Source organism: Pollachius pollachius (genome assembly GCF_949987615.1).
Source record: "Pollachius pollachius genome assembly, chromosome: 4".
NCBI lineage: Eukaryota > Metazoa > Chordata > Actinopteri > Gadiformes > Gadidae > Pollachius > Pollachius pollachius.
Window position 1 is genome coordinate 1,463,331 of NC_136937.1, and position 12,106 is coordinate 1,475,436.

General features: G+C 55.2%; 1 protein-coding gene across 1 annotated transcript in view; it reads right to left on the reverse strand.

Annotated features, from left to right (window-relative positions):
- lrp6 (low density lipoprotein receptor-related protein 6) overlaps window positions 1-12,106 on the reverse strand; it is a 44,999-nt gene that overhangs the window by 16,085 nt on the left and 16,808 nt on the right. Inside the window, 6 exon segments of the mRNA XM_079735614.1 lie at window positions 2,364-2,449; window positions 3,524-3,695; window positions 4,413-4,809; window positions 9,014-9,145; window positions 10,513-10,709; window positions 11,508-11,705. Of these exon segments, the coding sequence (XP_079591740.1) occupies window positions 2,364-2,449; window positions 3,524-3,695; window positions 4,413-4,809; window positions 9,014-9,145; window positions 10,513-10,709; window positions 11,508-11,705 (1,182 nt within the window).

Genomic DNA, 12,106 nt, shown 5'->3' on the forward strand with positions numbered 1-12,106 from the left:
GGATTTCGGCGAACATAGCAAACCCCACTTAATGTATAACGTGCCAACTTAAAAAATATAACGTTTATAACGCAAACGCTGAACCCAAGCGAGACCCAAACCGAACGGGAGAAAGCTGAAGAGAAGTGCTTGAAGGGGTACGCAAACCCCGAAACTCACAAAGATAGCCCCCAGCTCGAGTAACTCTTTGGGGCGGGTCTCTCACGGGAATCGACTCGAGGGCTTTACCATCAAGGAGGCCTCAGCAAACCCACCGACTTCAAAGCCAGCGTGGCACATCGAAGCACTGCTCCAGGCGTTCCACACACACACACACACACACACACATATTCCCAGTGGACAACCCAAACTAAAACAATATTCCTGCTGCCTCGGTTTCACCGACGTCTGGAGGCATGCCCCCCCCCCCCATAACCACCCCCATCCCGCTCAGCATTCCGAACCACCGGGGAAGCCTGGGTCTTGTTTCCCCGTCAGGAACAACCGGGCGGGGCGGGGTTAGGTGAGGTGAGGCCAAACCGGACCGGATCTCGTTTCCACGCGCGGTGGAAGCGAGGCTGTCTGGAGTTCGGGGCCAGGGGCCCGGACGTGGGCCCCGCCCCTGTGCGTAGGGGCCCCCTGGCAACACATCCGAGGGGCCCGCTAATTAGACGCAACAGGCGGTGCAAACAAACAAAGCGGCGGCGCATATGGCCGCCACATTTTCCCTCGGCTGCACACGGACCAACTTTGACATCTCACTCCATTTCAAAGGGGGGGGGCGGGGGTCTGTTTACCGCGAGCGGATTTATGCATGCAGAGTGTGTCTGTAGCGGCCGGAGGCTAGGGTTGGTTGTTAAAGGGCAAGGATTCGGAGGGGGGGGTTCACACACACACACTTTCACACCGACACACAGTAGTGTGTGTGTGTGTGTGTGTGTGTGTGTGGGGGGGTGCGTCTGACGATCCACTGAAGGCGGTTGTGGTGGGTGAGGTTGGACCACCTTCTCCCGGCCAGATGTTGGACTGCCGACCTCTGGTGAGTAATCCCTGACTATCACCTCTGTAACCAGAGGGGAATGTCATGCGTCATGGCCTCAACCTGGCCTAGGGTTATAGAAAAAAGAGGTTCACAGTGGGGGCCAGGCCCACGATGTACTCCCCCCGCCCCCCCCCCCCCCCCCCCCGGGCTGATCGCTGAGCCTGGTGAGGAGGAGGAGGAGGAGGAGGAATAAGCGCGTGATGTTATCCGCCCTGGACCAACGCCGACCCAAGAGAAGACTTCAAGACAATAGGGTCCCGCCGCAGTGCATGATGGGTAGTCCATGGTCAACCCCCCCCCCCCCCCCCCCCCAAACCCTCCCCCTTATACGGGCCAGTCCCGTTCCGGTGGGTGAGTCACACAGGGACCGAGAAAAAGAGAAGAAGAAAAAAGAAAAGGTGATCCGGAGCCTTGACAGCAGAGAGTTTGAAATGTTAGCCCGTCGATTAAGTCCATTTACTCTGTCGACACGACCGAACAACAATGTGTGTACTACAGCGAGGAGAGGGCCCCAGGCTGTTGCACGGACGCGCACACGCACACACACACACACACAGAATAGTTTCCACCCTCGTCGAGATGGCCTCAGCCGACGAGGTCTCTGCGGGTTTGGCAGTGTGGCGCTACGGAGCTGTCTGGCGCGGACTCCGGGGCTATTCTAAACAGAGCCGACCACAGCTGGAGTGGACGCCGCAATCGGAACCAGATGTGGGATTGAGCCGCAAAAACCCGGTTCGTTGCGATAAAATGAAGAAAGAACGAATATGGAGAAAAAAAAAAAAGAATAGAGAAAGAAAAAAGAAAGAACAGCCAAAAGCAGAACGAAACCCCTGGCACCAAACCCTGGGTCTATTACCCCCCCCCCCCCCAGTACCTTGGAGGCAACAGTGTACTTGCACGCGATGAGCATAGTTTGTAGCGTGTGTGTGTGTGTGTGTGTGTGTGTGTGTGTGTGTGTGTGTGTGTGTGTGTGTGTGTGTGTGTGTGTGTGTGTGTGTGTGTGTGTGTGGACATGCATGAAGACGCCGACCACATCATCGACGCAGGACTCGACTTGAGTCAGTCCACTTTGCAAAATTACAAATAAAATAAAAAACGCTTTTGGGGCGGAAAAAGCAAGGAGAAAAGGGGGAGGGGGGGGGAGAGAGGCCGTAAAAGAGGGGGAGCCGAAGGAGAACCGGTGTGGCTCCGAAGCAGGAAAAAATTAAAGAAAACATCCACTACGTCCTGTGTGGCTCCCAGGGCCCTACATGCAAAACACCGGTAGCCCAACACCCCCCCCCTAGTCAATTTGGTACCGGCCGAAACTGTCAACACCCTTAAAGCGCCGACGTTTAACCACCCTGTTGCTAGGCAGTGGGTGGCTTTGATGTGGGGTGGAGGGGTGAGGTGGGCGTTGGGGTAGCAGATGATGTGGGCTTCACCACTCTGATCCTCGGGAAGGGGGGGTGGAGGGCCCTGAATGGATGACTGACTGACTGGATGGATGGATGGATGAAGGGAGTGAGAGGGAGAGAGGCCGTTTTGACGATGAAGTGTCAAGGAAGGGGAAAGGGGCGACTCAAGCTCGTACTTCAGATAATGTACACACACCAAAGTGTGTATTCGAAAGGGCCCCTTTATTTTGGAGTAGGAGCTGTTTATTAACGCCAACGTCCCGCCGACGGTAACGTAAACGCCTCGCTGGCCGGGCGCTTTGACGTCATTGAATGACGACGGTTATGTTGAGAACAATACCCACAAATTGGAGATTTGATCCGAGTTCAGTGTTGGGTTATGGGTCCACGGGGGTCAGACATGTGGAAACAATGGGACGGTTCTACTGGTGACAGCAGCAGAATGATGTGGTGGCAGGACGCCGGCCGTGGCTTGGGAAAAGACCTCCCAAGAATCGACGCTTTCGTACCAAACCGAGAGGAACATCTTACTTCGGTTATTTCGGTTTCATAACAGCCTTATGGACGGGCCGCTCCAAAACAAACGCAGGAAAGATTGAAAACAGGGTATTTATACCCTCCACGCTAAACGCCTGCCTCAAAAAGCACCCTTTGTATTTGTTTTATTCCGGGTTTTTTTTATTTTCTTTTTTCGGTTTGAGCAAAAATACCTTAACCGTCCAGAAATCTCATACGTTGCCCCACCGCCATTTCCAGAGAACCACTGAAACTGGTACCGAACCAGCCACCAAGAGCCTGGGGCTTTTTTGGCTTCACAAGGCGCTACATCGGTGGCCCGGTCCCCCACCACGGGAAGACCACGGGTGGGTTCCGAGCCATGTCCTTGGCTGCTATTCCTGGCCTCCAACACACACACACACACACACTGTGAGGTCTGGACTGGGCACCCTCCAAAAAGCCGTCGACTCAAAAGCAAACCCGTTGTGAAACACCTGATAATGGCCTGCCCTGATGGGAACACCCAGGGTTTGCTGGGAAAAAAATAAAACTTTAAAACCCCGGAGCGAGGGAAATATCAAAAAATAACTCGGGAGGCAATGGCTACCTCGATTTTATCCGTCTTGGCGTCGCCCCAGTAGATCTTGCGCTCGTGGTAGTCCAGGGCCAGGCCGTTGGGCCAGCCCAGCGAGGTGTTGGCCATCACCAGCCGCTCCATGCCGTCCAGGTCCGCTCGCTCGATCTTGGGCACCTCGCCCCAGTCTGTCCAGTACATGTACCTGTGGGGAGCACGCATGCGGTTAGGAGATGGCCGCGCATTCACCCACCGACGGCGGCGACGGCCACGCAGGGCGGCAGCCAGCTCGTCGGGAGGAGTCGGGGTGAGTTGTTCTGCTCAGGCACACCACCACACTCAGACGGCCAGCTTGCTCTACACATCCTGAGCCAAATGCCGCCCGGAAAAATCGTGCATATATAAAGTGATAATGATTCATAAACGCTGCAATCAGTGATTGGTGAGAACCAACGGTTTAAACGCATGACTGGGTGCTCCGTTTTATCACGGGAAGGCACGCTATTTCCACCAAAACAAAACGCATCGGACCTCCTTGAATTGGAATGCACAGCAGATGTGACGGGTGGATTTTCCCATGTAATAATAAAGTAGTCTAAGAAGATAAAATTTTGATTTGACTCTTGTTCCGTGAGAAACAGAGCAATAAAAACAAACGTAACTTTCTAGAGCGACAACCGCAAACAACTTCCAACTTTTCAACATCCATCTTGAACCATTCACGCACACATTCACACACCGACGGCGGAGTCGGCCACGCAGGGCGAGAGCCGGCGCGTCAGGAGCGGTCAGGGTGAGGCGTCTCGCTCAGGGACACCTCGACGCTCGGCTAGGAGGAGCCGGGGATCGAACTATCCCCCCCCCACACACACACACACACACACACACACACACACACACACACACACACACACACACACACCCGGCCACGGGGTCCAGTACGATGGCGCGCGGCTCGTCCAGGTCCTCCGAGATGAGGATCTTGCGCATGGTGCCGTTGAGCCGGGTCACCTCGATGCGGTCCGTGCCCGTGTCCGTCCAGTACAGGTTGCGGGCGATCCAGTCCACGGCGATGCCGTCGGGGTGGTTCACCTGGGAGGTGACCACGAACTGGGCGTCGCTGCCGTCCAGCGCGGACCGCCGGATGGCCTTCACCTCGTCGTCCGTCCAGTAGATGTGTCCGTCCACGGGGTCGTAGTCGACGGCGATGGCGTGCCGGATGTCGTCCGTCTGCAGGATGATGTCCGTGAAGTCGGGCGTGTCCAGCGAGATGCGCCGCAGGTCGGTCCGCCGCGCCAGCAGCAGCACCTGGGTGGGACCTGGGGGGGGGGGGGGGGGGGTGTCTGTTAGAGCCCGACCGATAGATCGGCTGATTTTATTTTTTCGATATTGGCCTATCACAGATATATCCGTTATCCATATTTTTCGATATGAAACCTTTTGAAATGGTGTCAAATTATGAATGTTATCACCGCTTCGTGAATCCTCTAAACAGAGCACGACCAACACTTACGGCTTTACATCCTGTTCTGTGTGAATGTTAGAAGCTCCTCCCCCTACAGTTCATTGGTCTCACCCCCTACAGGTTAGAAGCTCCTCCCCCTACAGGTTAGAAGCTCCTCCCCCTACAGTTCATTGGTCTCACCCCCTACAGGTTAGAAGCTCCTCCCCCTACAGTTCATTGGTCTCTCCCCTACAGGTTAGAAGCTCCTCCCCCTACAGTTCATTGGTCTCTCCCCCTACAGGTTAGAAGCTCCTCCCCCTACAGTTCATTGGTTCCTCCCCCTACAGTTCATTGGTTCCTCCCCCTACAGGTTAGAAGCTCCTCCCCCTACAGTTCATTGGTCTCTCCCCCTACAGGTTAGAAGCTCCTCCCCCTACAGTTCATTGGTTCCTCCCCCTACAGGTTAGAAGCTCCTCCCCCTACAGGTCATTGGTTCCTTTAGCTCAGGGTTTTAAGGCGATGTCGCTGTGGCCCGAAGCATTGATGGAGGGCAAGCAGCAAATACCAAGGAACTGCTGCACCCCCGGGATACCACGATATATGATGATATGTGATCTTTTACTCCCTAATATCAGTCGGGCTCTAGTGTCTATGCAAGAATATAAGGGGGTTCAGAAATAATATATACATGAAATCAACTATTTGTGCGAACGTTGAGATTGAAAGCGCAAGCTTCTAACCTTCTGCCGCAGTGCCCAACAGCTCAGCCCTTAATGTCATTTAGGTGCAGTCTCAAGTATGCGCCTGTGCACCGCGTTCACTGATAAGTGGTACAACTAAGGCCCCGTCCACACGGAGCCGAAACGGGCCAAAACGATCCGGTTTCGTTTTATGCAGTTCAGGAATATCTCCGTGAAGGCGGAGACATTGCGAAACCGCATCGAGCTGTAGGAACGCTGTAGTAAATATTCAAGGCGCTGGTTCTCCACAGAGATAAGTGGAGCGCACACAGCCTGCGCGCTGTATACAAACATTCAGTCACGAGGAGATTCAACCTTTTAGATTGAGCAGAAATACTTTTTAACGTACAGTTAGTAATTAAATTTATCAAGGGGCTTTATTTAAAGCTACAAAAAGAATACAAATATAATAATAAATAAAACATTCAACGCAACTCTGACGTCCCCCAGCTGGTGGGGGGGGGGCTAATGACGTCATCGTTTGCGTTTCATGCGTCCACACGAATCCTAACACGAAACCGCGTAGGTCGGGAGAGATCTGAAACCACCCTGGGACATGGTTTCAGAAATGTGCGGTTTGGGGCACCGGATCCACCGGCTCCGTCTGGACGGTCGGCCGAAACGCACAAGACTTATGGGGATTCACCAAAGAATCGTCTCCGTGTGGACGGGGCCTATTTCCTCCCCCCGACACCCACCCACCCACCCACCCACCGTCTTTCTCCCCAAATCCTTATTGCGTGTGTGCAGAGGTCACACGGTGACGGAGCACAAAGGAGCGGACAAATTAGCAACTTAGGCGGCGCTTTCAACTCCCCTCCTCGCATTGTACCCCGGTGGGTTGAACGGGAGGAGGAGGAGGAGGAGGAGAGGGTGGAGGAGGAGGAGGAGAGGGGGGTGGTGGAGGAGGAGAGGGTGGAGGAGGAGGAGGAGGAGAGGGAGAGGGGGTGGAGGAGGAGAGGGAGAGGGGGTGGAGGAGGAGGAGGAGGAGAGGGTGGAGAAGGAGGAGGAGGAGGAGGAGAGGGGGGTGGAGGAGGAGGAGGAGAGGGAGAGGGGGGTGGAGGAGGAGGAGAGGGAGAGGGGGGTGGAGGAGGAGGAGGAGAGGGTGGAGAAGGAGGAGGAGAGGGGGTGGAGGAGGAGGAGTTGGAGGAGGAGGAGAGGGTGGAGGAGGAGGAGGAGGAGAGTTTGGAGGAGGAGGAGGAGTAGAGGGTGGAGGAGGAGGAGAGGGTGGAGGAGGAGGAGGAGGAGGTGGTAGAGGAGGAGGAGGAGGAGGAGGAGGAGGAGGAGGGGAGGAGGTGGAGGAGGAGTAGGAGAGGGAGAGGGGGGTGGAGGAGGAGGAGGAGGAGAGGGTGGAGAAGGAGGAGGAGGAGGAGGAGAGGGGGGTGGAGGAGGAGGAGGAGAGGGAGAGGGGGGTGGAGGAGGAGGAGGAGGAGAGGGAGAGGGGGGTGGAGGAGGAGGAGGAGAGGGTGGAGAAGGAGGAGGAGAGGGGGTGGAGGAGGAGGAGATGGAGGAGGAGGAGAGGGTGGAGGAGGAGGAGATGGAGGAGGAGGAGAGGGTGGAGGAGGAGGAGGAGGAGGAGAGTTTGGAGGAGGAGGAGGAGTAGAGGGTGGAGGAGGAGGAGAGGGTGGAGGAGGAGAAGGAGGAGGTGGTAGAGGAGGAGGAGGAGGAGGTGGAGGAGGAGGGGGAGAGGGTGGAGGAGGAGGAGAAGGAGGAGGAGAGGGTGGAGGAGGAGAAGGAGCAGGAGGTGGTAGAGGAGGAGGAGGAGGAGGAGAGGGGGGTGGAGGAGGAGAGTTTGGAGGAGGAGAGGGTGGAGGAGGAGGAGGAGAAGGAGAGGGTGGAGGAGGAGGAGGAGGAGGAGGAGAGGGTGGAGGAGGAGGCCGAGGCCTTTTGGGGTTCAAGGGGGTCCGCCCAACACTAGCCCACTGTGAGCGCCTGGAGCCCAGACTGGAGATGGGCCGAGCCTCTAGCCAGCAGCAGCCTTCGCTCAGAGGAGTGATGGCAGAAGTACGGCCGGGGGCCGGGGGGGGGGGGGGGTAGAGTAAAATTGGAAATGTAAAACGACCGAACAAAAAGAAAAAAGGAAAAAAAAAAAAACACCAGCCGGTCTGAAAGAGTTAAAACCATCCATTGAAAGGAGGCTATTGTCCAAAGGGTCATGTGATTGGTACCACATGAACCCCTCTCTACACCCCACACACACACACACACACACACACACACACACACACACACACACACACACACACACACAGAGATGACTGGGGGAACTGAACCAAAAAAATGTAAATAAAAGGAGTGGCGATGGGGGTAGAAAGGAGGAGCTGGTGGGGGGGCTTGGTTACGCAAGCCCCCCCCCTCCATTCAAATGGTTATGGTGGAGTTACCATGGCGACCAGTCAGGTCAGCCCCCAGCACCTTCAGCTGCTGCGACCACCTTGCGGCAATGGAGCGGGGGGCCGGCTCTAAACGCCTGCATGCGGCGCCCTCTGCGTTCAGGGGAACCGAGGGGGGGGGTCCGACCGCATGGGCGACCGAGGGACCCGGAGAACCTCGCTGAACGTGGGCACGGAGAGGGGTCTGAACCACGCCACAGCCCGGTCAGGTGGAAGAGCGGGTGGGCGGGGGGGGGGGGGGGGGGTCTTTGCGTGCCCTGGGTACCTGCCCTGCCTTACCCATCGGGGACGCCTGGGATTAGAACCCAGAAGGCCTGCTTGGTTCTCAACTAGTGTGGACCCAGGACGGCCTGGATGGGCTGGCGACGCACAGGCCTCAAACAAGGACTCGACGAGTAGGGGGGTGGGCTGAGTAGAGTGAGGTGGGAGAGTGAGGCGATAGAGAGCGCGTGAGTGAGTGAGTGAGTGGGTGAGAGAGTTGAGTGAGTGAGTGAGTGAGTGAGTGAGTGGGTGAGAGAGTTGAGTGAGTGAGTGAGTGAGAGAGAGAGAGAGAGAGAGTTGAGTGAGTGAGGTGGGAGAGTGAGGCGATAGAGTGCGAGTGAGTGAGTGAGTGAGAGAGTTGAGTGAGTGAGTGAATGAGTTGAGAGAGGGAGTTAGTTAGTTGAGAGAGTGAGTTGAGAGAGTGAGAGTGGAAGAGAGAATGAGAGAGTGGGTGAGAGAGTAAGTTGAGTAAGAGAGTGAGTGAGTGAGAGAGGGAGTTAGTTAGTTGAGAGCGTGAGAGTGAGTTGAGAGAGTGAGATAGTGAGTTGAGAGAGTAAGAGAGTGAGTTGAGTGAGTTGAGAGAGTGAGAGTGGAAGAGCGAGTGGAAGAGAGAGTGAGAGAGTGAGAGTGAGTTGAGTGAGTGAGAGTGAGTGAGTGGGTGAGTGCGAGGGTGAGATCTTCGTACCGTTGCGGCAGGTCTTGCGGTCGTCCAGCAGCTGCACGCCGGTGGGGCAGGCGCACTGGTGGAAGGGCGTGGCCGGCGACAGGAGACACAGGTGGGAGCAGCCGCCGTTCTCCAGCGAGCAGGGGGTGGGCACTGCAGGGGGGAGAGACCCAGGGGGATGCAGGGGGGCTGACTATGGTCCCACGTTCACGCAACGCAATGACCACGCAGACGCGCCGACGCGGCCGTGAACCTTGGTGGTTCCGCGTCGGGTTTTAGCGAGCGGACCAATCGCAGCCCTCGCTGCTGCGCCGCCTCGACGGAGGTTAACGTATTCGGGAGGCGCGCGTCAGGCCCTTGCGGTGGACGCAAGGAGGGTCCGCGAGGACGTAAGGGGTACGTAACCCCCCTTGCGTTGCATCAACGTGGGACCATAATCAGCCCTTTAGACGCCACTGTTCTGGCTACGAGCCCCATTACTATTACACTACAAACAGATTAGATAAGGGGTCATTAAGGAGCAGGTAGGGGTCGGGCAGACTGCAGACTTTGGGATTCAAACCCAGAACCTTGCATGCTGGAGGTGAAACACCCTAACCGCTGGAAAATCCTGGATCTACAGACAATGCATTATATTCATTGACACGCATTCACACACAAACAAAGCCTGAAGTTATAGGGTCTTGCCCAACGGCACTAGGACACCTCAACAAAACGAGAATGCGCACGCACACGCACACACACACACACACACACACACACACACACACACACACACACACAAACACTCACGCTTGGTTGGGACATTTAGTCATGCTGCCCCACTGACTGCAATGTGTGCACAGGCGGAAAATTGCCGGTGTCAGAGGGTAAATGGTTCAGCCAGCTGGTTTCGCTCGCTCCCTGGGCCATTCTCAGTGCTGTGCCATGTATTTGGTCGTTTGTTTTTTCTCGCTGTCATACGTCTGCCTACTGCGGGCTGTTCTTGGAAGGAGAGATAGCCAAGCCTGTGGGTTCTCAGGGTCCAATATTAACTTTTATGTAACCCAGAGGTTTTTTTTCTACCTGCCAAATGGTCAAATGTGTATGCGAGTGGCTGATGGCATGAGTTCGTGTTTTTTCCTTCTCAAGGGGTTTCCCTTTCCTGGCTGGGATTTGGGGGATGTTCACCCCTTCGCCCTGCCTTAGCCCTTGGGGTCAGGGGGTGTCTCCTAATGTGGTCAAGGCCTTTGAGAGCGTGACTGATGTTAACGGTGACATATCACCACCAGCTGTGAGTGTGATTAGCCGTTACACGCAGTTTTGAATGCTGGATGTATCATTCTACCGGCCCATCCAGTGGACGGTAACAAACGTTGCCCATCTATCCAGCATACATCTAGGTGGCCACGCCCACTAGTGATATCAGAAGAGGCCGATTTCTTTAACGGCCTGTAACGGCTTGTAACGGCTCATCACACTCATAGGGAGGACAAGGCTACGACGCGACGAGGGAGGGGAGGGAGGGAACAGGCGCTTACCTGTGGGCTGCCTCAAGGCGCTGAAGACGTGGATGTCCATGGGCGAGAAGATGTCCGAGTGGATCTTGCGTCGGTCCTCCCCCGTCTGCTTGCGGCAGGCGTGGATGGAGTGGGTGTTCCAGTCCGTCCAGAAGAGGGTGTCCTCGTACAGGGTCAGGGCGAAGGGGTGGGGGAGGTCTCCCTGGACGACGGGCTCCCTGCAGGGCGAAGGCGGGGGTTACGATACGATAACAAAGGGTAGAAGAAGGACGAACCATATGAACGTGCTGTGGTGGCGTCCACCATAGGACGTTCATCGGTATCCTGCTTGTAGAAATCCCCCATATTTTAATGGCAAAAAAACAACAGGAAGGAGGAGGACATAGGGGACAGAACCCAGTACCCTTCGGCTGGTATTTGAAAACCCTTGGCACAACACCATTTCGCCCCTTAAAAACCTTTTTAAAGTTTTAAATTTTAAAGTTCTGCTGATCAAAGCAACAGGACTATTGGTTTTATTGATTGTGTTTTTTGGTCAGTAAAGATACAACTATAAACACATGAACCAAAATGTATGCCATTTATTTATAACTTGGCAGAGATAGCGTCTGCTTTTGGCCATTTCAATGGCGGGTGTTGCCAGTAAAACGATCATCGTGGCACTGATTGCATTCATGAAAATATATAAATATAATCTTCCACCACACAGTAGTACCGATATCCATCATCATGGAAGCCTACTTCGGATCACGTTGAGCGGGTAACCCAACATTATAACCCAACATCCTGCACACTGAACCACACAACATTTTTGAACGGTAATTTGGAATATTGACGGCAAAATGACATCACTTGGCAAAAGCTTAGGCTCTGAGGGTTAACTTTGACGCAGAGCTACCATCAAATGGTCGACAAGTAACAAAACACAGAATCAACTTTCCCAGTGGAACCGGGATCTACCTATAGGGGGCGCCAAACTCCAAAAGGCCGCCTCTCGTGCGCGGTGCCCACTGTACCTTGAGGTGCCGTCCAGATTGGAGCGGTGGATGAAGTTGAACTTGGCGTCGGCCCAGTAGAGCTTCTGCTGGCTGTAGTCCAGCGTGAGTCCGTTGGGCCAGTAGATCTCCTTCTCGATGATCACGGCGCGGTGGGTACCGTCCATGCCCGCCCGCTCGATCTTCGGGACCTCCCCCCAGTCCGTCCAGTACATGTACCTGGGAGGCCGAACGGAGGCGGGGAAAACCAGTTAAAACCAGTGTTTCATTGATGTCTCGGATTCGTGCCGTTATGGAGCGGGTACGGTTAGTATGGACATCGTTCTGAAGGATTCCTATAAAGGGGGTTGCTGACATTGGGTATCGAACCCGCTCCCTTTTGGATGGGGATCTGACAGCCCAGCCCCCGCATTATCCCACACCACAAACTGTGGGGGAATCCCCAGGAAGGAGCATTTCAACGCGATGCAACGGTTAAGCTCAAATCACAAAACAAGTCAAGCTCGCCGACATCACACCTGGAGCGCCATGGGAAACGACCCAATAAAAACAGCAAGGCGTCTGTCTGAACTGGTGCGCGAAACGAGGGATCCCGTCAACACATTCACCGCCGCAGTCGC